The following is a 26,678-nucleotide window of genomic DNA, read 5'->3' as shown; positions in this document are numbered from 1 at the left end:
ATTAGCCACGGAGAAGTTTAATTCAAAGCCCACAAATCGAAATATGATTCCTTTCCCCACAGTATTCAAGGAGCAGTTTATTGCACACCCGCGCAATTAACCACAGCTTCCCATACAATTCACACGCAATCCGTTGTCCCTGTGTGTGTGCCGGGCAAACTGTAAACCCTGCGTTGGGTTCTGCTGCATCTGACTGTGGTGAAAAAAAAAGGGGGAAGTCAAAACGAAAAATATTTGAAACTATTTTTTTATTTTACCAGGTAAGGCTCACTGAGCTATAGAGCTCTTTTTCAGAAGCAACCTGACCACAAATGATAGCTCAGCAAAGCGTCTCATGAAGTGGAAATTTATAGCAGCCAAATACTCTAAACGCATGTTTCAAATGTCGAAAGTAAATACCGGAGGACCCGGAGAACAATCCACGTGACCACGGGGAGAGAGACATGCAAACTCTAAATATACAACAGGCGTCAGGGTCGGGATAGAACCCATGACCTCTATACCAGGCGAGGTAGTTAACATCTCGCCACCCGCGGTGCGACAAGTCAGATACCAAATGGCCGGCAGGGCTTATGATACAAAGTGCAGTAAGTGAGTTATAATCTCGGCCTGGCGATGCCGCTAGGGAGCGGCGAACTGAGGTAAGACTGCACCTTCACGGGACCTGGGACCTCCTCCTTCACATCGTGAAGCTGTGACGATGGCACATGCGCCACCGGACACACACCACGCACTGTATTTGCTATTATTACGATTGCCTTTTTTTTACCAAGGAAGGCCTCGCTGAGTCTCAGGACTCTTTTTTTCAGGAGGGTCCTGCCAAGTGTTTCGCAGTCGTAGGTGATAGTTACGTGTAATGCCAATTGGGTAATTTGTAGGTAATTCTCAGCATTGGGAAGTTTAGCTAATACCAGTTACATTGTATAATATTTGTTGCTTTGGGAGAAAACTGAAGAACCCACAGGAAACACATGCAGAGCAGGGGGAGAACATAAACAACTCCAAAAGGAAAGGCGCTCCAAGGCATGAATCAAACTCGGGTCCTTCTTGCCATGAGGCAAAAACGTCACCACTGCGCCACCCTGCCTCCCATTGCTACCCTTCTTACTGAATTCAACTCGGGTGAGAGGTCAAGTCAAACTATACCTCTCTGCTGCTGGGAGCCCCGGGTTTTCCATCCATGGCGTGAAGCCCTCTGCCCGGCCCGTCCGTCTCCAGGTGTTTGTGAGATCCCAATGGCTTGGTCTGTCCCACCACCAGCTTCTCAGCCTCGTCTCTCCTCCGCACACTGCACGGTCATGCGAAGTGGCAGGGAAGCATCTTAGAGTTACTTACAAACTGCCAGCGGCAAGAGTTTAAGCTCTACTTCACCGGAAGCACCCAAGCGATCCGTGCTGTTGACTCCTTGTCCCTGCTCAAGTCCAGGCTCAAGACAACCCATGTTTCCTCTGGCCATGACGGACTTGCATCCATCTCTCTCATTAAAATAAATAGGCATACAGTGTCTCTACACAAGTGTTCTTCATTGCAATGCCCGTGGGCCACTGGCGGCCCCTTTAGTGCAGCTCCTGAGGTGCGGCCCTCCGCCAATACACAAATAGTGAAAACAACCCATTATAATCGTCCTGTCAAAATCCCAATGGTTTCAAATGTGTAGCAGCCCTCACTCTGATGATGTCTTATCAGCGAAAGTGGCCCCCCTCTGAAAATTAGTGAAAAACGCTGCTCTACACCATCATTGCAATGCGTCAGACTGAGATGCTATCTACATATTAGCCTTTTGCCCATCCAAGGACGGGTGTATTGCAGTAAATCTGAAACTTGCAAGCGAAAAGCAGACCACGACGTGATATTCATTGCATCCATTCGTGTGCAGTTTGTAAGGGCGCGGTGACAGACTTATTTCATTTAAGTGTGATAATCCCTTGTTCATCATGACTTCCTTTTTACTTCTATGTCTCAATAGCGTTACGGAGATCGCATGACGTGAGGGTTCTGCCTTTGTAGTGAGGGTTAAAAGTTGATGCTGAGGAGGGGGGAGGAGGCACCTTGCCCCCCCATGTGGAGCGATGTCACCCGCTAATTATTAATGGCGGGGGGGTGTCCATTTGGAGGACGTCACCTGTTCATGATTATTAATGAGGGGGGCTGGTCGACGTGGATTGACGTCACGTGCGGGACGCACAGACATTCTTGGCTCATTATAGTAGTAAATTATATCATATTGTAATATTTAAATAAAGTTATGTTAAAATTAACCAGATTCTTTAGAGTGCTTACAATCCCAAAAATGTTTGCAGTCAGGGGCGATGTCATGTGTAATCCCAATTGAGTAATTTGCAGGTTATTTTTCAGCATTGGAATATTTGGACATACCATTGACATGAAACGTTTAATTCATTTTTACTCCAGGAGGAAACCGCATAATCTAGAGAAAACCCATGCAGAACAGGGAGAGAACATATAATTCCAAACAAAAAGGCGGCCCGAGTCGGGAATGGAACCCAGGTTCGTTCCTCCTGCGAGGCGGAAGTGCTAGCACTGCGCCACCCTGCCGCCGGGTTGCTGTGCGACGCATTAGTGGCGGTGAGCACCTTGTGCCGTCCATGTTGATGCCGTCCCGGCTGACTGCTGGCATCGCTCCTGTCCTCACGCTCACGGCAGGACTGTCCAATCCTGAAAACACACACACACCCTCACAGTTACAAACGCGCACAGGTTTCAATATTGGCTTTGTAGACTGTTGGTACAAAGTGCTGTTGGCGAGCGCCTATTAAGGCCGACAGGGCATGCTTGAGGAGGTAGGGCGAGCATCGTGGAGAGGTGGATCCCTCGTACACAGCCAGGATTTGAACCCGCATCACATCCATAGGAGGGCATTGTGTTGAACATCCAACGCTGCTGCCTCATGAACGCACAATGATGATGGTTCAAAATGTACATGAGCATATGGTGCTGTTGCTACACATGCTTTCACGATGGGAAAAATATTGCATTGTTTGGTATTAAACAGATAAGTATACAGGAAAGAAAACGAAATGTAAGGAAAAGTAAAATAACAAGAGTAAAATATAAAACCTGAATCTCCGAGGGAAAGGTCATCCTCCGACGCGACCATGGGCGCCAAGTTACGCCCGGCCTCGTCGGCCGTCCCCGGAGCCACTGGCAACAGTGGAGGTGTCCCGTTGACCTCTACGGTCATGTCTGGCCCCCAGCTCAGTTTGGGTCGGGCGGTCGACCCCGGGAACAAGGGGGAAGGCAACTCATCGGGCGGGGGGGAGACTCCTTGACAGCGTTCGTGAAGAACGATGAACAAACACAAAACAAACATGAATGGTGAATTAAACGGTAAAATGAACAAAAATGCCTTCACATCCACAACAACAACAACAAAATGAAGGTGAAAACGAAACTGCGAACTCAAGCGCAATGGAAACAATGGCAAAACCGGGCACTGTTGGAAAATGAAACGCGACGCTGCCAAACGCCTCGCCTGCTGAATCCGTGCAGTGGAACGCAGACCCCTAATCCCTGTACCTTTGAATGCACCGGGGACGCTAATTCAGACATCGTTGCGCATCACGGTGTTGGGTTGCTCGCTATCGCTCGCTCGCGTGCGCTCACCGTCAGACTCATCCAATGCGATCGTCCCCTCAATCTCGCTGTAGGAGCGTGCGCCCCGTCCGGCCCCTCTCTCCACGAGGCTCACGATGTCAAGCCGGTGGATCCGCGTGAGGGCCACCTTCAGCTTCTCCACTGCAGAGGAAGAAGGCAACGTCAAGCTAACCCTTCCATCATAGGTGGAGTTTGACTTCTCTGATAGTTAAGAAACAGAAATATGATCCGTGATGAGCTGCACTGCCTACCTATTAAATACAGGATTGCGTATAAATTATGCCTACTCGTCTTCAAGAATCTCCTTCGATCTGCTCCGTTCTATCCCCCCGATCAGTGCGTACCGGCTCGCGGTGACCTGCTGCTGTACCCGCAGCCATGTAAACCGCGATATGGCCAGCGCAGTTTCGGGGTCTCTAACCTAAAGACCTGAAACACGCTACCGGCTCACGCTCAGGATCCATCCCTGAGTCTGAGCCAGTTCTGCAACAGACTCAAAATGGTGTTGTTTTAGAGAGTCTACTTCAATGTGTGATCAATGTGCATTCGTGATGGACTGCACTCATAACAGTAGCCAATAACAAATGTTCTTACTTACTTTACTTACTTATATAATCGGAGGTGCGGGTCAGTATCAGTCTGACATACATATGTATGAAAAACTGTTAACAAGGCAGGAAGGTGGCATCAGACGTTAGATGAGAATGAGCGTAACGGTGCTAAACCGAGGAGGCGGGGGGCCAACGCGTGTGACGACGCTTGGCGACGCTTGGTGACGTGAGCTAGCGAGCGCATGCTGGGCAAGGCGGGACGCACCGGTGGCGGCCGGGCCGTCGTGCGCCGTCCACTGGCGGAGGAGCTCGTGGCCCTGCTCCGCCACCGAGATGGGGTTCTCCATCCGAATCCGGTTGATTTGGTCCTCGTGGAAACTCAGCTCACGGGCCAGCTCTGCGCAGCCGCATGATAGAATCGTCCACAGGTTTGGGTAAAATATTTTTTATTAAATACACGGCAGTTAAAATTGCGTCACGTGAAATCTGTCTCGCCGAGTGTCTAAATGCGTATGGACCACGGCCAAATGAGGCTTACCACTTAAAAATGGCATCCAAGTGATATTTAACCCATCGCTGCAAATATCTCAGCAGCACTAATCAGGTTCGAGAGGGGAATGTTTTACATCTGGAAAAAAATGCTGTGTCTTAATTCAACCGCGCTGAGTCACTTTTGTCACTGCAAGGGCCTCATGCAATGACAGCAGTGACCGGATGCCTGTGTTCATCAGTGGTTGCCGGCCAAAGGTATTTGAAAGTCTGATACAGCCCTCAGTAAGAAAAAGGTTCCACAGCCCACATTTAGATGATTATTTATGAATGGCTGATGTAAATTCTAATGGGCAGCAAATCTTACATTTCGCACAAATACAGCCAAGCCTATGCTTAAAACTATTATCATCTATTAAACTGTGCTATGTATTATCTGTTATTATTGCCAGCCCTACAATAACGCACGGTCGGATGCATGCACATCTTACCAGGCCAGCTAATGCCCAAATGTCCTGCGATTTCTGACAACCGCAAGCTGGTCTTTTCACTCGGACTGTGACCAGCAGCTGAAAAAAAAAAATCACAAACCATGTTCATCAGCAATTTAACACAATCCTCTTGAGGAAAATGTGCCTGTTGGGGTATGCAGTAGTATATTTACAACAATGCTTTCATGAGATCACCCAATTACAGTCACGGGGGAAAAGATGCAGCGTAGCATGTGTACATGTCAATTATGGAGGATGAATGGATGGGGCAGTTGGGTGCATGCATATTGGGAAGCCGATAGACGAGAGGAAACAACGTTGACACATTTCACAGAAGATTGCATGGGATCAAGGACATTGCACGTGGAAGTTGCAGCAGATGGCATGCACTACATTGCATGCAGGGTGCGCGCAGTGTGGCGGAATTTCGTCTGCTGCTGCTGCCTGTTACCCACGGAGGCATCTCGCTGCCGAGGCCGGGGTGAGTTACTGCAGCACCGTGCCGTACGTGAATGACACACAGCAGCATTTCCGCCAATTGACGGGCAGATGCAGCAGAGACCCGGTGCACATATTTCATGAAAACAAACGTTCTGAGGTGGTCGTACACAACACCGTTTGAAAAACAGAAGAGGGAAATGACGCGGGCTTTGTTTTTCAAACGTGCAGTCAGTTGACAAAGTGAACAAGTCGGTTTATATTGTACAGCATCAGAGCAAACTCTCTTCAGTTGTAAACAGTAAAAATACAGCAAAAGCAATTTTTGAAATGCATAGATTTAGTTTCAAACAAGTTTTAATTGCAACAACCGATAGCTGCCGGTGGCGTAACATGGTTGGCACGGGTCCTGGTGCCAGGAATGAAATGGCACCCTCCGCCCCAGTCCAATTTCTCTGCCCTCTTTACATCCTGGGGCTCCTCTGGCCCCTGGGCCCCAGTGCAGTTGCACTGCCTGCACACTCAATAGCTCCACCATGGCACGCTGTACACTTATAAACAAGAGTTTGCTTGCTCTCAATTTGTAAAATTGTATTTTGACAGCACTCCTCAGCACCTTTTTTACAGGACGTGTTCACGATCGTGACATTTCTTGTCGTGGGCAAAAGTGCACCGCAAATGAGAATGACATTGGGCGCTCATGGCCACATAGACGCATCGGCGTTCGGCAGGCCGATGTCACCGACGCACATTCACGCGGGGGCGTCCAGGCGCGCACAAGCATGCATGCGAAGACGTCACGGACAATGGAGACAATGGAGACAATGGAGCACCAGACGAATGGAGATGGCGTGTGCGGCACGCAGGACTGATCGCGGACGTCAGTCTGGCACCAGAAGTAAAATGGCTACAAACTAGTTCCGTTCTTGGCTGGAGTCGCGTCGGACGACGAGCCCGGGCTGCTCTCGATGGGTCGACTTCTGAAGCTGCTGCTGCTGTTGCTGGGCGAGCGCTCGTCCGAGGGCGGGTTGGGCGACTCGGTCGACACGTCATACACGTTGCTGTCTTCGTCCTCCGTGGACGCCGCTGCCGCGTCGTCGCCCCGGCCCTCCTGCAGGGATAGCCGATCGGCGAGCCGCGACGCCTCCCTGCTGACGCCCTCGAAGTACTCGATGGAGTGCCGGAAAGCCTCCGGAAGGGCAGGGCTGCAGGTTGCTGCTTCGTCCACGACGGGGGAAGCCGTGACCGGCTGCGTCTGCTCAGGCTTTGCTTTCACCGGCAGCTTGGATTGGAAAGTTTTTGGTTTCGCAGTCGATGGTCTCCCTTTTTTCAGCTGAGCCCTTTCCGATTGGAATTTTCCATCCGAATCGGAATCCGAACTCCTGTGGCGAACGGGTATCCTGGATTTAATCTGCTGCTCTGACTCTGACTTTGCTCGCACTATAGATTTCTCCTTACTTGTCGTGACCTTTGTCCTGACCTCTGCGACCCTACTCCTAACCTCTGCGACCCTCGACACGCTTGTCTCAGTGCTTACCCCTGACGCCTCGGATCTCGAATATTTTGACTTGATGGGCAGTTTAGATTTCGACTTGTCAGCTTGCGACTGCTCAGCGGTCTGCCTCGACATTTGCCCGGTGTACCTTTTGGAGGGGCTGACCTGTGCCTGCTCGTGATGTCTTGGGGAGACGCTCGCCTTGGTGGCGTGCCTGTGGGTTGGCGAAGGCGCCCGCTTGGCACCCACGTGCTCCAGCGAAGAAGCGTGCTGCTTCGTTGGACTCTCGCCGGGCCTGCCGTGCAACTTGGACGTGCGCTCTGCCGGTACAGGGACCTGCTTTGCGTCGTGCACGCTCGCGGAGGGGGCATGCTTCGCGGAGTGGTCGGCATGCGCGGGAGGGTGCTTCTGGGCAAGCGCGCCATGCGGGGGAGAGGGGTGCGTAGAAAGTGGCTTTCGGTTCACGTCGGCATGTGGGTCAGGGGCCCTCGGGATCTGCTTGGTGCTCGACGTGGAGTGCGTCGCGGCGGCACTGGCCGCGTGTGAAGTGCCGTGTTTCTCCGTGTGCGCAGATTTTGCTGGGGGAATCTGCTCTGAAGCGCTGGAGGTTTGGCTCGACGTTAAATCGTCGTGTAGGGGAATTTGAGTCAGGGACTGTTCAGAAGGCGAGCAGGAGTGATACGTGTGCAAGTTGTCCTGAACGGCCTGCTCACCTGAGGCGGAATGTGAATGCACCAGATGGCCAGAGTCCACAGGCAGCTGCTTTGAGGGCAGGGGAGGGTGCATGGCCTCTGACGAGGGATGCACTGGTGATGCGTGGGCAGTGTGCGCTGCGGACTGCTTGAGTGTGTGAACAGTGTGCATTGGGCCCTTGTTGAGCGAATGGGTGGGGGAATGCTTCGTGTCGTGCTTGGGGGACGAGTGGCTCACTTTGGCCGTCACAGCGGTGTACTTGGCTATGTGAGCATTCTCTGGCAGCGTGCTTGACCTGTGCTGCGAGGCCATGGCCACCCTCGTTGCCTGCTTGCTGGGTGACGTCACTACGTGGGGTGCGTGCTTAATGGGAGAAAGTGCTGGCTTTTTGTTGCCCTGCTCACCCACCAGCGAAGTCTGACTTGGGGCAGGTTGCTCAGCGTGTGGAAAAGCATGAACTTTGGCCCGCTCCGACGACTCTGAGGGGTGCTGTGCAGCTGGATTGTCACCTGGTCTGGGAATCAGGCGATCCGGAGCTGCTGGGCCCTGTGCCTGCGCAGTGGCCACTGTGACTTGCTGTTGCCTTTCTTGCGCAGAGTGTTTCTCTCTAGGTAGGGGTTTGGGTGCGAATTCCCCCTCTCCAAGTCTCCCAGAGGCTAAGGGGCGACCACTGCTCTCAGATCTCTGGTCAAATGCTTTGCTGCTGCTGCTTCTGGTGTCTGCTACAGCTTTGTCTAAATTATGTTTATCGGAAAATTCCTTGGTCTCAAGGTTCGTTAGTTTACTGTTGACGTTGGTCACCGCATGTGCGTCTAATGGCTCTGGCTTTGGCGACGTGCACAACTCCATCCCCAATGCATTTGCTGACTCGACAGAACTTGTGGACGAGTCTGGATTTTTATCGTCGGGCGCTTCCGCACTCAACGTGTCCTTCTTGATGACCTTGGCCGAGGCGGAGACTCCCATCTTTATGGGAATCCGCGACTTGGACTCGGATTTCGTGGTCATGGACGATACTATCTTTTCCTCAAGAGAGTCCCAGAGCGTCGCAAATGGGTCCTGCGTGGCCCCACGGAGAGATTTCAGCTCTTGCTCCGTCCACAGTGACGACTTGAAGGGGTCCGTGGATTCCTCGGCGCCCTGCGGGGAGGAGGCTGGCGTGTCAGCGTCCGCCTGCAGGGGCGCAGCCCCCACCGCCACGCTCCCCGGCTGGGCGCCTCCCTCACCAATGGGCAGGCACTGCGGCCTCGCGTCCTTGGCCACGTCGTTCTCCTCCCTCTTTCCCACGTCGATGGCACCGCTGCGAGTCATCTCGAACATCTTCCCCTCTCGGAACGGGAAGGGAAACATGTTGCGCTCGCTCGTTGGGGTGCTCTCGGGGTCGGTCGGGGTGCGGGCTGTCGGGGTGAGGTCGTCAGGGGAGTTGGCCGGAGACTTCTGCACGCTCTCGTTGTGCAGCGCGAGCCGGAACGGCTTCGGCTCCGCGGCGCGGCCGTGCTCGCCGCGGCCTTCCTCCTCGTCGCGAATTGTAGTCCACGGGTCAAACTTCACCGCCTTGCCCGCTAAGTTGGAGGGAAAAGGATAAACATTACCAAACGGGGTCCGATCTGGGTGACGGCCTTCTAGTGTAAAGTTCTCTGCGGTGCTGTCCGACTGCTTCTCACCTGATTCCTCCGTTTTTGTGTGCGCACTTGTAGGTTTGCGCCCCTGCGGTGGCTCGCGGTCGTGTAAGGAAAAGCCCGACCCGTCCACGGGAAACCAGTCGGTTTTGCCCATGGTCGCGTCGCGGACCTCGGCCGCCCAGTCGAGCAGCCTATTGTTGTTGCTCGCCTCTGCGACGGTATTTTCGTCCTCTTCGCTGGGCAGCTCGTACCCGTCGAGAGAGTCCACCTCGGTGGCGTCGGTGTCATGCGAGAACTCCGCTGTGGTGGTGAACGAGCGCTCGGTCGGCTGAGTGTCTTGTGGCGTATCCCTGTCTCCCGGAGCGTCTGACGCCACTTGCCTTGAATCGACGCCGGGGGCTTTACGGGTTGCTGTCTTCTCACCTTCGTCCTTCCTCTTGGCTCTCTCTTTCTGTTCGTCGTCGTTAAACAGCTTAAACGTGTACTTCTTGAGGGAGATGGGTGACCGATTTGGCTCAGCAGAGGCCGGGTGATTCAGATCCTCTGCGCTAAACTGCACGGGCGATGGAGGCTGCACTTTGATATTGGGCTCGGCGTGCCTTGACTTCCGCGCCTCCCTATGGCACATCAGCAGTGTGACCTCCGAGTCACACGCCGAGGATGAAGACGTCATTCCTTCCTCGCCAGCCAGCTCCATCATAGGCGGCATTTGCTCCTCGTCCAGCATGGTGATGGGAGGAGGTGGAGGAAACTCGAACGTTCTCTCTTTTTGATGAGGATCCGGTGTGGACACCGCGCTGCTGGGCTCTCCAGATTTCATTGGGAAAACCGAAGCGTAGGTCGGAGGCTCGTGAGTAGAGTTTGCTTTGCGTTGCTCAGCTGTCAGCTCACCGCGATTAGTTTTACACTCAAATGCTTCATGTCTCTTTGCAAAGTCGTTTTGCTGCGTTCGTGAAGAGCCACATTTAACAGAACTCTCGGGCTCAACTTTATGCATCCAAGGCTCTTTGTCCACGTCTTGGTTAGGAGACTGTGGTTCACACTGTTTACTCGAGGATTCACACGGAGTCTTTTTGGGACCGGTCTCAGATGTGCTGGCAGTTTTAATCACGTTGCCCTGTGACTGCTGAGCACAAGGTCCTACAAAATCCTTTAACGTCACAATGGCTGTGACCTTTTTCTCCGTTGAACTATAGGTTAGGGTGTCGACCATCGTTGAGAAGCACTGCATGTCTGTCGTGAACTTGTGCTCCGCCTCCATCAATGCCTTGCTCTCACTCACCAACAGTTGCTGCATCTTCTCCTTCTCCGTGAGAGGAACACCGGCGGGGTCAAAGGTCTGGCACGTAGAAGATTCCTGCGCGAGCGATTTTACTTGCTCTTCGGTCAGCGCAAAGTGCTCCATCATCTTCTCCTCACTGCACAGAGACTTCACCATGGCCATTGCTTCATCGCCCGATTGCTCAGAGCCTTCCACCGCAGACAATAATGTGACTGCCGCCTTCACGGCCAGCCTCTCAAAGTCAGAAGACGAAGAGCTGCACTGCACAATTTTCTGTTCTTCGGGGTTCAACACTTTTGATAAAACTGCCGCTGGCGGCGAACCTGGGTTCGAGTCCCCCCCGCTCGGCGTGCGGCTCACGCCAACCTGCACTCTGCTGCGCTCCTCAGTGCCATGCTGCTCCTGCACGGTGAAATCGGCCAGACCAACCTGGGACGGTGACTTCTTTCCTAGGTTCATGCCGTGTCTGTCATCGCTGATTGGCTTAATGAATTCCACCTCTTTCTCTCTCTCCGTGTCGCTTACGGCTCTGTGGCAGGCGGCCGATTCGGCATTCTCGCTCGTCGACCGTTCCAGCCGAACGGCATCTGCGGCGCCCGGCTCCACCGTCGACTGCTCGGGGCTGGCGACACCGTTTTCGCCCTCGTTCCCCTTCCCCGCATCGTCGGTGCATGCCGACGGAGAAATGTCTTCCTTTTCCTCCACGGTGGAGCGCTCCTTCTCGGAGATCATGGAGTCATCTTCCATGTCACGTTCGCTGTCAGTGGTGGAGCGTCGGTTTTGTCCATCCCACTGGCTCTTGTCAATGTCAGCATTTTCTTTAGTTCTCTTGTATGCACTAGAAGAAGCCACTTGGGTTTTGTGCTCGCTTCTAGAGTAATACCGCCTGGATGTCGATGGCGACGTCCTTTTCTCGGGTGATTTCTGCACTCTTTCCGTTGTAGAGGAGGTAGAATATTTTCCCGATCGCTGAACTTCATGCTTTCTTCCATTACCAGAGCTCTCGGATTTGACGTGGCTTGTTTCACTTTTATCTTCATGCTTGGGACTCCTCGAAACACTTTTGTGGGCCCTCGCATTTTGCTTTGCATGCTCTTCTGTCGCACATCCTGCTCTGGAACTCGATGACTCGCCTTCCAAATGCACCAAGCAGTGAGTGTCAGGAGCCGTTGTGTGATCCTTGTCCATCTCGCTGCTGCACTGGGCCTCTCTTAGTCCATCGCCGATCGCTGGTGACACCAATTTTCCATGTAAAGAGCTGATGGCCACTTTCTCAGGGTGAGATTCTAACCTTTGGGATGGAGGTGATCGGAACTGCCTGAATTGATCATTGTCTACCTTTTCCTCCTGGATGACTCTAGCTACTCTTGGACTTTTCTGGACATCGATCGTTTTTTTTTCCACTAGCTTTATGCTGGAGCCCCTTGCCGACTGCCCGTCGTCATGCTCTTCATCCAAAAAAACCGCCTCCCTCGCCTCTGTGATCCGCTTCGTCCTGTAGTCTTTATAAGAGGCTGATCCGTGTCCTTCCCGGACGGGGATGGAAGACCTCGGGAAGACCCTGGGCTTCACAGTGCTGTCGTGATCGGCACTAGGCGGTGGTCCCCCCGTTTGTTTGCCGGGACTCGTGGATGAGGACCCTTGGGGGTCTCCACTCTTGGGTTCCACCTGCACTTGTGAAGGACCCGGTCTGGCACTGGCGCCGACCTCGTGCTTTGCTAAGGGAGATGCTTGTCTCGACGGGCTCCCTGGTTCTGGCTTCGCGAGACTGGAGACCTGCCGGACCGGACTCACCGGCTCCTGCTTAGACACGTTGTACACTTGCCGCACCGGGCTGCCTGGCTCGGCTTTAGCCAGGCTGGACATCTGACGAACTGGGCTGCCAGGCTCCTGCCTGGTCACATTGTAGACCTGCTTGATGGGACTGCCAGGTTCAGACCCCGTCAAGCCGGAGTCCTGCCTCACGGGGCTTCTCCTTTTTCTCTCGGGCGACTGGAGTTCATCGTTTAACTTTTCAGCTTTGTCACGAAAATACTGCGATACCTCGGTGAGCTTCTCGGCTGCCTCCTTGACGGTTTTGTCCACTCGGTCTTCTCTGTAACGAGACGATTCTCTGTCTGGAGACCCCTTCCTCTCTGAAGAGAATCCCCTCAGATGGTTGCTTCCGGGTGCCGGATCGCTGTCGTGGTACGTCTTCCCTTTGGCGTCGCTCTGAGCAGGAGAGACGCATTGTCTGGGGACTTTATCCATCTGCTTGCCAGGCTCCTTCGTTTCCTTGTGAACATCCTTCGACCCCCTTCTCACCGTCCCTGTAGCGAAGCAATCCAAGAAGGTTTCTTCGCTGTCTGAATGGGTCTGATCGGTGCACTCTGACAGCAGCATTTTCTCAGCAAACTGGTAACCCTCCCCGCGAATTTCCGTGAATTCATCCTCCACGTACTCGACCGACTGCTGAGTGAGGTACCGCAGTGAGCGGTACGACTCATCGGTCATCAGCTGGGCAGAGCCCGGGCGACTGTCTTCCTCCTGAGATAGAGGGGTGTCCAGGTGCGATGAGTCCAGGTACGACGGGAGAGACTCGTCGGCTGTCAACTCTCCTTCTTCTTCTCCTCGATAGCCTGGGTTATCAGGTGACCGGTGGCTTTCGCTTGACCTGTAACTGTCTGGAGACCTGCACCCCATTGGAGTGTGCTGACCTCGGGATGATTTGAGGATTTCTGGTGACCTATGACATTCTGGAGACTTGAGAATGCCCTGATATCGGCTACCTAAAGGGGACCTCTGTTTCTCTGGTGTTCTTTGTCCTGTGGGAGATCGTAGACTTATGGGTGTTTTTATATCTTCTGGTGACCTATGACCCAGTGGAGACCTATAGCCTAAAGGGGACTTATGGCTTTCTGTGGTGTGCTCGTCTGGTGAATTTGGGCCCTCCAGCTTCCTCAAGCCAATGCACAGTCTACTGACTGGCGATCTTTGGCTATCTGGAGACACAGGTGATCTCCTGCGGGGAGCAGGTGAAGGTGGGCTTTCTGGGGAGTGCGGTAGATTCTCAAATTTTGCCGCCATGAATTGTTTTTCGCCACAGTCCTCGTCGTCTAGCATTATGATTCGCTTGTAAACTTTCGTCTCGTCTTCTGGCCCTTTAATCTTCCGTTGAAGAGTTGGACTCTCCAGCATTTTAAAGTGGCTCCGGGCTGCCCTTGTTGGGCTTGCCATGTCGCCAGCGATCTCGCTCATTCTCTTTGGGCTGTCAGAGGGGGGTTTCCAGCTTTTGAACGGCATCCTTATCGGCGACTCTGGAGTTAATGGCTTCCGTTCGGGAGTTCCAGGTCTCCACTCCGTCCCTCTTGCGCTGTCACCAGAGAAGGAGGATTTGTGTTCATACAGACCGGCGTGCTCCTTCGAGGGATCTTTGCCAGACTGGAACACTTTCATGAGGTCCTTCACAGACATGGTCTCTTCTATAATTTCTGGAGCTGTAGGCGAAGTCGTGCTGCTGCTGCTCTGACCTTGAGAAGTCGTTCTTCCCAACATGTATCTGGTGGCCACTTCGTCTTTTTTGTGCGCATCCTTATGCAGCCCTCGCTTCTTCTCTTCTGCTTCGGCATCCACTCTCATCTGCAGCGCACGCACCTTGTCGCGAATGGGCCCGATGGGCTTCTCCTCGACCACCGGAGATGTCAGCGGCAGGTCTGATGAAGGGGGCGACAGAGCGGAGTCAGGCTGCCACGTGCCTTTGGAAGCTCCATACTTGACAGAATCTGCACTGCCCGCTGGCAGGCCATATTTAGCTTGACTTGAGGACGTCACATTTTTACTTTGAGCGCCATGTGGATGTTCATCTGGCCTGCTCGTCTGCCTTTTCTCAAAGGCCAGATCCAGTCTCTCAGGCCTGTCTCTGCTAAGGACATCCCTTCTGCGTACCGTTTGATAGAAGTTGTAAGGCTTTTCAAGATCGCCGTCATTTCTCACCCTTTTCAGTGGTGACCATGGTGGAGACTCATTAAGGACTTTAATTGAACCTGGAAGTCTGCTGCCTAGTTTCTTTTCTTCGGATGAAATGGATCCTTTTTCCTTCACGATGAATTCTTTTCGCCCTGCAACACTTGTGTGGCTCTCGTTGGACGAGTCTTGGTAGAAGCCCACCCGCTTATTCATGTCGCTCTTAATGTCTTCACATGAAAAAGAAACAGTTTTAGTCGTGTCTTTGATGGAGCCCTTGTGACTTGCAGCAGTAACATCAAACATTGCAGACTTCTGATCATAGTAGCGAACGGATGCGGAGTATCTTTTGCTCGCGTCTTCCACTTCTTCATCACTGATTATAATTCCACTCTCTCTGTTGATAAAGCGCGCGAGCCGCCCCTCTTCCTGATGCGACCTCTGCACCACTCTCACGTCCCCGTAGTTGTCCTTTTTCAATATCTCGCTCACTTTCTCCAGATCCTCTCTGACCTTCTCCATGATCTCCAACGGCTCTCCGCTGACATTCTCCTCCAGCCTGCCACCCGCAGCCATCCTGACCCTGACGTCGAGCTTTGGCGACCTTACCGCCTCCTTGGCCGTGCCGGCAATGCCGCCGTCACTCTTGAGGATGGACGTGACCCTCATGAGGTCGCGCCTCATCTCACCAACGTCCCTCAGCAGTTCCTGGCTGGTGGAGGTGGCGGGGAACACCACGGCTGATTTTACGCGCAATGGGCTGGCGACGTATGGACTCCCCACGTACGACCTGGGCCTCAGACCATCCGAGCCGCCTTAAATAATGGAGATTTTTTTTTAAATCATAAGTAAATAAAATGATACGAAATAAAATATGTAGAAACAAAACCAAAGTGTGACAAGAGAAGAGAAAGGCTGGTCAGACAAGGAGAACTCCTATACATTGTCAAAAATACGTAAACGGTAAGGGTGATGGGATCCAATGAGAACTCCACTTTTTATGGTGAAATAGGCAATACTTGCTTGGTTTTGCAGACTGGTGAGGTCAGTTGTAGCAATGGGGTTTTCAGTTTCCTTCCACTGAATTATGAATAGCTCACCACACAGATTTTATCAACGTGCTCCATGCTGTTTTAGCTGACTTAGTCTGATTGCAGAGCTTAATACAATCCTAGGCTGCCTCATTTCACCGTACACAGTGGAGCTCAAATTGCGTCTCAGAGATCTTATCTGAAACAATATGCGTGTAAAAGGACAATGATTTGCTCTACCCGCAACTGCACAATGATATTTAACATCTTAGGAGATTACAAAACAAAACAATACATATCGATGATTGCAGTATTTTAACACAGTCAATCAACACTACTGTCAAAAATTGCAATATGACCTAGGTATAATATGTAGTAAAAAAAAACGTTGTACTGTTTAGTTTCTGAACAGTAAAACAGAGAGATGGCTGCAGTGAGCATGCAGCCAATCAGGGACGACGATTCTTGAGCTCAGCCTCGTTCAGTCTCAACTCCTCAGTCTCGTTCTCAGCACTGAGCGTTTGTCTTCTTAAAGACACCCATGTGAGCAGGTGTATTTATATCCTGATTAGCTACAAGCTCACTTCATAAGGTTCCACGGCTGACACCACAACACCGTCGTCGCACAACATCACGCCACATGGTTGAAGCTTCAGTAAGAAGACGTTTTTTTAAAAGCTTCTCTCTACCACTGCGATGGTAAACAATGGTACGTGAAGAGACACAAGATGCAAAATCGTGTTGTGATTAAATGGCAGGGTGGTTTACAGGTGTGACTGATGAGATATGGAAAACATCACACAAAATGTGCACGTACAAAGTGCGTCATGCAAAAAGGCCATTTTACAAATGCAACTGCTCTGATAAAGAAGGGAGCGTTTCACTTGTAAAGCTACCTTGGATAAAGGTGACTTTGAATTAAATTAACGCTTCCTACCAAAGGCATTGGTCCAATGAAAATAACCCCTCGCCTTACCAGCCAACACGCGAATGCTAAGCTGGTCATTGAAGGAACCAAAAATGAAAGTTTTTTTAAGAGTAAAATTACAGTCAAATAAACATCATCAAATGCACAATGTTAAATAATGTATGTTGCAAAGACATTAATCACTCGGCACTGTAAGTGGGACACTGTGAGACACAACAAAAAGATGTGGTCACATTTCGATGATATATAAACCCTAATTGTACTGTAACAAACAGGTATTAAACACACCAGTAGAGTATAAAGGATGCCAAATCGTGTGTGTTGAATAACCCGTTCATGTAGTTAAAGCCAGATAATCAGTTTCTGTTTAGTAACAAAAATGAATTACTGTTGTCTACAGATTATAACAAAAACATTTCAGCCCAAATAAGATTTAGATTGCGTGCATCTGGTATGGAGGCCAATGTTGCAATGTGCATATCTCTGAGTGGAATGTGGGAGAGGTCATGGATTGGCACTGTAGCTCAGAGGAAGGTGAGGCGTGGTACGTCAACAACGCGGCGTCTTCCCCCTTACATTTGTCTTTCTGCTCAAGTTTTATTCTGAGCGTCTTCTCAGCGGCGTTACGCCATGAGACGGAACGTCCTTTCGGACATCTCGCAGAGCGGTACAACCCACTGTGTGTTATGGAGCGGCCCATGGCGGATGTCACAGGGCTCCCTCCAGTGACCTCTGGTCCACACATAGGCAACAGCATTTTTCCAACCCCTCGACACAGACCAACGTTTGTCACGTGACAAACTGATATTTTTTTCAATCTCAGAACTGGAATTTTTTGCCAAATCAAGTGCAGACCCGAAATGTTAATGCGGTGATTTATTTACGTGCAGCCAATGGTGGCCGGGCCGAACAAATCGACTTACTGCACGTGAGAGCCCAGTTTAACAACGGGTGACCGTCTGAATTTAACCCCGGATCTCAGTGGCAGCAGCCAAGCACCCTGACCTCTGAGCCACCCAGCCACCTCTCGGCAGCGACTTGGCGAATGAAAATGCACGCCGCAGCCACGTTGCAAGATGCGCGACGTGATAAAGCAGCTTCTTCTGTGCGCAAGTCCCACTAGCAGTGCACTGCGAGTAACACCGTGTCCCGCGCGTGCCAGCGATGGTTAGTAATGGAATGGAACTCACTCAACAAGCCCAGCGCGTTCAGACTGCCGTAATGCTTACGTAAAGCCAGGGACGTGTAGGGCTGCCGCCTGTAGCCCAGCCGCTCCTGCTAGGGTAAGGGGCGGACACACGCACAGCCACTAGAGGAGCTGCAGCATGCACGCACGCCGCCAAAGCGCTGCCTGGTCACTCCCCACCCAAGGATGTTGTGCGGTCATCGGATGACATGTCCTCTGTGCTCAGACCGGAAGCTGGCATGAACTCGTGTATTCACGGTTATTATCATTCCACACGTTATTGTTTTGTATCATTGTTTAAATCACCTCCTACCCCCAATGAGTAATTTCACATGTAAACATAGCATACACAGCAAAACTGTGCACAGAAAATGTTCCTGTACATTTGTTCACCGTGTGTTGCTTGCTCGTGCGCAGTGTACACACGCAAACAGTTTATCGCGAACAAATTAAACCTGACATTGTTCTACTCCACACGAAATTTCCTGACGTGACACCAAACCAGTAGTCCGACGTATAAACAGGGAGACAGCGGCGTAAATTAGAAGTGGCACGCGGAGAATTTCACTCGACTAAACTTAGCGCCTTGACGGGGTGAGTGACACAGATTCTGTGCACTCTGCGGTCAACTTATCTGACAGCCTCGGTGGATCATTTAGTTTCCATTTACAAAGCCCCAGTACCGCACTGCAACCCTGTGCTAGAGTTAAGAGCACTGCCCTGGCTGCCCCAGCCCTCTGACACTGGCCTGGCTGCCCCAGCCCTCTGACACTGCCCCGTGGGTTTAACCATCATATAAAGCACATTGAGTTTTAAGTAGGACTCAATACTCATTGTTTCAATCATATTGTGTTTTTTTTATACTAATCATAATGATCAAAATTGTAAATGATTCGTAAATGGCTGTTTGAATAAAAGTGTTCTCATGTTAAGCAACTTGACACCACAGCTCCGAAGTTCCTTGGGCACCACGGTGGCGAGATGTGAACTGCCTCGTCTGGTATAAAGGAGGTCGAAGGTCTGAACCTAACCCTGATGCCTGCTGTATATTTGGGGTTTCTATATTCTTCCCGTGGTTGTGTGGATTTTTCTCCAGGTCCTCTGGTTTTTCCCTCAACATTCATAAAAAAAGCATTGAGCATTTGGCTGCTATAAAATGACCTACTTCGTTGAGCTATTAATTTTGACCAGGTCGCTTCTGAAGAACGAGCTTAATAGCTCAGTGGGCCTTACCCTTGTAAAATAATAATAGTTTAGTTTTTAGACGGGAGTCTAACTTTGGCTCGAGAGCTATGTAACAATGGGAAACCTGTAGAAAGGCCTTGAGGTTGGCTCACAATGTGCCGTAGATATCCCCTACTACAAGTGCTTATCATAGCGATCAGCTGTGCCGCCGCACCAGCCATGGACCAAGGCCAAATGTACATAAACTACCTTTATCTTTGAAAAAAGAGAATTTATGGCCAAACTGTGGAGGTCCAAATATATTGGCAAAGTCTATATTGCCTCAGGAGAGAGAGAGAGAGCACTGCTCTTTCTCATGGGAATGATCGGACGAGAAATTAAAACAATAATTCGTATATTTTGGTCAATTCAAGACGTTAGTATATCCATATCCCATCACTAGACGCGGATGAATGTAGAGTGGAAGGCAGTCGATATACCCCGTCTGTGCTTAACGTCAATTCATCAATAAGCATCACAACTACTTCGGTTCTGCATACACGTTGACTACTTTATATAATGGGTTGTTTCATGTTGATTGCTTTTGCATACAGAACATCGCCTGATGGACTTGCTTTTTGATACCAATACCTTTGCAACTGTATTAGAAATGTTAGCGAGCAACTGGTTGCATATTAATGACCGGTATTTCGGATTTTAGTAAAGAAAACATTGCATGCATTAAAGCCCTGTTCATGTGTGTGTGTGGTTCACCATTCCGCTGCACGAAACAATATCAAAACGAATCTGGTTTGCATGGGTTACTGTCATTATTAAATTTAGACCCAAGACTAACGAAACACCAAAATAGTTGACAGATACTGATTGTGATGATAGTTGGTGCTGCGCCGGCTATCCCTGGGGGTTCCTTGCTGTTGTTGGTGCAGGGCCTCAGTTGGTTCACCCCGGATGTGCCAAATTGTTTATTTCTCTCTGCCTCTGTGTCTCCCGCTCCTGACACCCTCACCCATCTTGTATTATCATTACTACTACTACTGTGCTTGGCTACCTACTAAAGCCTCACTGAGAATCAAGACTCTTTTTCAGGAGGGTCCTGGCAAGTGTTTTTTTCAGTAGGGGGTGATGCTGCTGCTGCTGTGTAATCCCAATGGAGTCATAATTGGTATATTTGGCCAATATCAGTTACATTTGCTGTTTTTTTTATCGATTGCAGGAAACTGGAGAACCCGGAGGAAACTCACACTGAACACAGCAGGAGCACACAACAAACTCCACACAGAAAGGCACCCAAATCGGGAATGGAACCCAGGGCCTTCTTGTTGTGAGGCGCGAGCGTTACCACTGTGCTGCCACCCTGCCACATTTTTCTTCGTTTTTGTAATATATAATGCCGTACACATTGAAACCGTCGTTGCTGTTTTCGATGTTACCTTTCACATTTGTGAAGTTTGAATAATAACGAACAACGTTTCATGAAGAGACTTTCAAATTAGCGATCTCAAAGCACTAAGTTTTCAATTTTATGTAGTAGGTAAACGGCCGTATAATGAAACAATCACCTTACAGTTTACAAAATATAAACCAATGACTACAAATGTTCATATTGAGCAAATTAGCAGAGTTGTGTGCAGGTTTCACTGTCAAGGGTACTCAAGGACACTAGGAAATATATTTGTGTATCGCTATATCTTTATTGTAGGAAAATATAGAACAGACATTAAATTATCTATTTAGGTTTGTACGTCTGTGTGCTGTCATATTTATGTTTCACACAATGATTGATAGCCCACAAGCACCAATGAAACACGACGGATGAAACACAGCCGGCGAAAAACTCTCCGTAAACTTTACCTCATCCTCATCGTCTCTCTCAGACTCATTCTCCTGGAGGATGATAAAACAACATGTCGGAGAATGAGGAAACGTCGCCACATGTGTGATAAATATTATTACGAAGCTTAACACGTAGGCTTTCGCGACCAATATTATTCATAATATAGGTTTTTGGGTCAGATCGCGTTATTTATAAATGTGTCGTAACCCTCCACCACCCGACACGGCCAAACAGTAAAAAATGTGTCACGTTTTCAAAGGACAAATTAATTGACTTCTTTAGCCCACCGGTGTGCTGAAGAGAGAATCAACAGCATTGTTAAATTTGAGTACGACGTTTCGCTGATAATTACAATCAGCTTCATCGGGCAAGAATGGTGAAGCTCTCCTGTTGCTTCCGGTCTTAAATAGAGCAGCATCAGGGTGACGTCATCATTTAATTCAATTCAATCTGGTGCAGTGATTCGAGGCAAGGAGGGGGAGGGTATTGTAATTATATAGATTGGTAATCATTCAATAATTATTCATTGGTATTTGTTTCCCTTATAAGGGAATTGTAATTGTATTTATTTGATAATACGCTTCCAGGCCGCACTAAGCCTGTAGCTGTCAGAGCGATTAAAGTTATTTCTGTTTCTCTCAATTTCAATGGATTATCTAATTAGTCTTGGCCAGTAATAATTAGTTTTACACAACACTTCAACGTTATCAACGTTATCAAAACGTTGAAGTGTTATATTGGACAGAAGGGACGCAACATCAGTGTAAGACTAAAAGAACACCAAAGAAACATTAAATTATCTCAAACACAACTGTCGCAGGGGCAGAGCATGCTTGTCAAAAAGGACACTCAATTGATTTTGATAACGTTGAAGTGTTGTGTAAAACTAATTATTACTGGCCAAGACTAATTAGATAATCCATTGAAATTGAGAGAAACAGAAATAATTTCAATCGCTCTGACAGCTACAGGCTTAGTGCGGCCTGGAAGCGTATTATCAAATTAATACAATTACAATTCCTTATAAGGGAAACAAATACCGATGAATAACAATTGAATGATTACCAATCTATATAATTACAATACCCTCCCCCTCCTTGCCTCGAATCACTGCACCAGCTTGAATTGAATAAAATGATGACGTCATCCTGATGCTGCTCTATTTAAGACCGGAAGCAACAGGAGAGCTTCACCATTCTTGCCCGATGAAGCTGATTGTAATTATCAGCGACACGTCGTGCTCAAATAAAAAAAATGCTGTTGATTCTCTCTTCAGCACACCGGTGGGCTAAAGAAGTCAATTAATTTGTCCTTTGAAAACGTGACACATTTTTTACTGTTTGGCCGTGTCGGGTGGTGGAGGGTTACGACACATTTATAAGTAACGCGATCTGACCCAAAAAACTATATTATGAATTACGAAGCTTGTCTACCCAGGAAAGCCTCGCTGAGTCTCAAAACTTTGTTGTAGGAGGGTCCTGCCAAGTTTTTGCAGTGGGGGGGGGGGGGGGGAGCGATGCATAAACCCAATCGAGGAAAATGTCAATTTTTAAATCCTTTATATTAAGTTCGCGTGCTTGCTTGCTTGCTTGCGTGCTTGCTTGCTTGCTTAGGACCGTGCAAATCTTTTGGTCGTTTTTTAACCCACTTCCCGTGATCCAATCGAGCTGACATTTTCCACACAGACTCGTTGTGCCAGACAATTATTGTTCGTGAAAAAAAATTCCCAAAATTGTACACTTTCTAGGCAAAAAAAAAATATTTTATTTATATTCAAATAGAACGCATTCATGGCTTTGGCTGAACGTCAGAGTGTAAGAGCCCAGAGCGTAACCACTCCACAGGCCGCGGGGGAGTAGCGCAGTTGGTAGTGCCCTCGCTTCCCATGCCAAAGGTCGCGGGATCGATCCCCGCGTCCTCCACAGGCGAATATATTTTTAAATCCTTTATATTAAGTTCGCTTGCTTGCTTGCGTGCTTGATTGCTTGCGTGCTTGCTTGCTTACGACCGTGCAAATATTTCGCTCGTTTTTTAACCCACTTCCCGTGATCCAATCGAGCTGACATTTTCCACACAGACTCGTTGTGACAGACAATTAATGTTCGTGAAAAAAAATTCCCAAAATTTTACACTTTTAAGGCAAAAAAAAAATATTTTACATATATTCAAATAGAACTCATTCTTGGCTTTGGCTGAACGTCACAGTATAAGAGCCCAGAGCGTAACCCCTCCACAGGCCGTGGCGGAGTAGCGCAGTTGGTAGCGCCCTCGCTTCCCATGCCAAAGGTCGCGGGATCGATCCCCGCGTCCTCCACAGGCGAATATATTTTTAAATCCTTTATATTAAGTTCGCTGCCACGCATATAAAGGATTTATAGTGAAAAACTTTGTTTTTACGGGTTATACTTATTCAGCATTGGGATGTGTTTGGCTAATACGAGTTACGATGCACCTCCGATGAGCACAGTTCGCTGTGTACGGTGCCAAAGAAGTTCAACATACATACAATGCATGCTATTTTTAAATCCTTTATATTAAGTTCACTTGCTTGCTTGCGTGCTTGCGTGCTTGCGTGCTTGCTTGCTTGCTTAGGACCGTGCAAATCTGTCGGTCGTTTTTTAACCCACTTCCCCTGATCCAATCGAGCTGACATTTTGCACACAGACTCGTTGTGCTTGACAATTAATTTTCGTGAAAAAAAAATTCCAAAATTTTACACTGTTTAGGGAATTTTTTTTAAATATTTAATTACCAATTGATTAATTGTGGCAGACAATCATCTAACCCATAGGTGGCAGCCATCTCAAGCCAGAGGATGAGAGGACTGTAGCCGCACGTTTCATGATGACGCAAATGTTGACTAACCACATGGCATGAAATCCCTGCCCCCACGCTGTACAGTGAAGACTATTTATAGAGCAGTTAAACTGAAGCCGCCAGGTTCTTGAAAGTGGTAAAACGGGTCAACGCTAGTGCCCTCGGGAATATACGGGGCATGTCAAGAGGTGATCTTTCATTTTTAAATCCTTTATATTAACTTCACTTGTTTGCTTGCTTACTCAAGAAAAACAGAAATGAATAATAAAATGAAACGGATGCCACGCATATAAAGGATTTATAGTGAAAAACTTTTTTTTACGGGTTAATTTTTAAATCCTTTATATTAAGTTCACTTCTTCTTGGTTCTTTCGGTAAAGTCACGTAGAAGGGAAGTAATAAAATAATATAAATAAAACATAATAAAATAATTCTCACGACGTTTCGGCCACAACGCAAGCATCCGTCCTCAGGTGAAACCAGGTCTGTCGAGGCGACAGCGTCTGAATGAAACAGCACACGTGCTTGGAGCATATATATATAAGCTGGGTTGGAAGGGGGGAGGGGGAAAGGGCGCCTTGACAAAAGAATTTGCATATCAAGAGGAAATTAGCATATTTATGGGAAATGCAGGTATGTGATTAGTACTACTTTTGTCCGTGCATTATGCAGGATTAGCAGCATCCAAGGGAGGGGATATGGGAAATGCAGGTATGTCATTAGTACTACTTATGTCCGTGCATTATGCAACCCAGCTTATATATATGCTCCAAGCACGTGTGCTGTTTCATTCAGACGCTGTCGCCTCGACAGACCTGGTTTCACCTGAGGACGGATGCTTGCGTTGTGGCCGAAACGTCGTGAGAATTATTTTATTATGTTTGTTTTTATTATTTTATTATTTCCCTTCTACGTGACTTTACCGAAAGAACCAAGAAGATGAATCCCTGCAGTCACAAAAGCTTTAAATCGAAATTAAGTTCACTTGCTTGCTTGCTTGCGCGCTTACGACCGTGCAAATCTTTCGGTCGTTTTTTAACCCACTTCCCGTGATCCAATCGAGCTGACATTTTGCACACAGACTCGTTGTACGTGACAATTTATTTTCGTGAATTTTTTTTTCCATAACTTTACACTTTTTAGGAAAAAAAAAAGATATTTAATAACCAATTGCTTAATGGTGGCAGGCAATCATCTGACCCATAGGTGGCAGCCATCTCAAGGACGAGAAGACTCTAGCCGCCACGCATATAAAGGATTTAGCGTGAAAAACTTGGTTTTTACGGGCTAATTTTTATCTGTGGGGAAGAAACTGGAGAGGTGGGAGGGGCCCATGCAACAGGGGGAGAACTTGCAAACTCCACACAAAAAGGTGCCCGAGTCGGGGAATCCAATCCAGGTCCTTATTGCTGTGAGGCAAGAGTGTTACCACTCCGCCACCGTGCTACTCCGAACAAACAACAATGTCTGTTTTCCAAAAAAGCCAGTGAATTGCTGTACCTTCTTGTAAGGAGGTATCGTGATGTTGAGGTTACAGATCGCCTGCTGAGGCAGACCTCGCGTTGTCTTGGGGTCCTTCATGAAGCAGAGGCGTCCGCACGGTTCCTGCGTGGCGTCCCGCACCTGCGCACCGAGCCATCGCTCGCACAATCAATCGGCCGTCCCTCGCAAAACAAAACCACCCCAACGTGAGATGCATTTATTTTGTTAAGAAGTTGCCTCTTCTCCTTTGCCTCAGACCGACTTTGTCTTCTTCATTAAGTTGTCATCTCCACATTCAGCAGACTTCCATCTCGCCCCCTCTCTGCCCTGCCAACCCTCTCGTCATTGCCAAGTGCGTTATCCGTCAGCTCAAAAGAGCCGAATTAAATTACTCCCTTGCATCTCTTTCCCTAGCCGATATTTCTACTGCTTCCTTCAGTCTCACTGCTAGTTCTTCGAGGTCTCTTGCTCCGCTTTCTCCCCCTCCGGCTGCATCATCCCCTGCTCCTGTTTCTTTCCATTCGTGTGCTGCGCAGCATCACTAACTCCGGGATCCCATCCCAGCTCATTCTCGAGATGGGTCCTGACGAGGCTGTCATCTTTCTTTCCTTCGTTTGTCGAGTACATTCTTTTCACTTCCAGTCGGTTTTGTTACTTCGTCAACTGTCAGTCTCCGCTGTCTAAAATCTCCAAGAATCCTTCTCACCCGGGCCATCTCAAACACTAAGCTCTTTCTTGCAGCCCTCTAATGGTTAAACACATTATCCAATTTGAATCCTGACAATGCCCATGTCTCCCAAATTTGAAATGAATTTACTTTATTCGTGGGAATTGTACTCCATTTTCCTCTTTTTAGATGCTTTTCAATTAACACATGCAGCATATCCATTGTATAAGTGTCACGCATCACAATGATCTCGAGAGTGAATTTCATTGTAACAAGTGGCTGGTTATTGACATTTTACTGATGTGAAATCAAGTGGCCCGATGACTCAAAACAAGACATTTGCGCTTCACCTTTACGTAGAAGGGCAGGCGGTTCTCCTTGAAGGCATAAAAGTTGAAGGAATGCTGCTGCCCTGATTTGGTGAGTGGCACCAGGTTGCCAAAGCACTCCACGTAGATGGGCTTCCCTTCCATCACCTGAACACGCGATCGGCAGAGGACAAGCGAGGCACGAGCCGCTCACTCTCAAAGTACAATTGACAGTCGTCCACAGTCTGTTCTCCCTATGACGCCGCATGTTGTATTCATAACTCGAATTGTATATAATGCGATGAATGTGTAGGGGTGTTAGAGAGAGAGCCCGTTATGCATGGCAGCTTATGGCAAACAAACACAGTGGGCGGGGCTACGTGAGTGCACAGGGAGGTGCTCTCTACGACGTCCGCGCCAGGCACCCCGGGGGGGCCCCACCCCTCAGCGGGGGGTTGGGTATAAAAGGGGATGTATCGGAGGGCTCGGGGTTCTTGTTAAGCTAACCAGTGAAGACTGAAGACGTCTTAGCTAGAGCCCTGGACTCCCCTGGTTCGCCGTCCTTATCAGGGCCGAACAGGACCGAGCCAGCGGCGTGGTCCCGAGATCCAGAGCCGGTGCT

At 49.2% G+C, this 26,678-nt stretch overlaps 1 protein-coding gene across 21 annotated transcripts in view; it reads right to left on the bottom strand.

Moving 5' to 3' along the window:
* LOC144934252 (uncharacterized) overlaps positions 1-26,678 on the bottom strand; it is a 277,017-nt gene that overhangs the window by 10,814 nt on the left and 239,525 nt on the right. For 17 of the 21 annotated variants that reach the window (XM_078859921.1, XM_078859913.1, XM_078859903.1 and 14 more), the window contains 11 exons: positions 26,099-26,224; positions 25,100-25,222; positions 20,800-20,832; positions 17,768-17,855; positions 9,437-15,433; positions 6,500-9,334; positions 5,147-5,224; positions 4,432-4,563; positions 3,625-3,756; positions 2,595-2,676; positions 1,147-1,288 (listed from right to left, as the gene is read on the bottom strand). In XM_078859921.1, the coding sequence (XP_078716047.1) occupies positions 1,147-1,288; positions 2,595-2,676; positions 3,625-3,756; positions 4,432-4,563; positions 5,147-5,224; positions 6,500-9,334; positions 9,437-15,433; positions 17,768-17,855; positions 20,800-20,832; positions 25,100-25,222; positions 26,099-26,224 (9,768 nt within the window). Of the gene's footprint in view, positions 1-1,146; positions 1,289-2,594; positions 2,677-2,845; positions 3,286-3,624; positions 3,757-4,431; positions 4,564-5,146; positions 5,225-6,499; positions 9,335-9,436; positions 15,434-17,767; positions 17,856-20,799; positions 20,833-25,099; positions 25,223-26,098; positions 26,225-26,678 lie in introns of those variants that run through there. The other 4 variants (XM_078859904.1, XM_078859910.1, XM_078859911.1 and 1 more) reach the window with 4 other exon arrangements.

Source organism: Lampetra fluviatilis, chromosome 9 (genome assembly GCF_964198595.1).
Source record: "Lampetra fluviatilis chromosome 9, kcLamFluv1.1, whole genome shotgun sequence".
NCBI lineage: Eukaryota > Metazoa > Chordata > Hyperoartia > Petromyzontiformes > Petromyzontidae > Lampetra > Lampetra fluviatilis.
The sequence above is the reverse complement of the archived record's forward strand: the minus strand, read 5'-3'. Positions and strand labels throughout refer to the sequence as shown.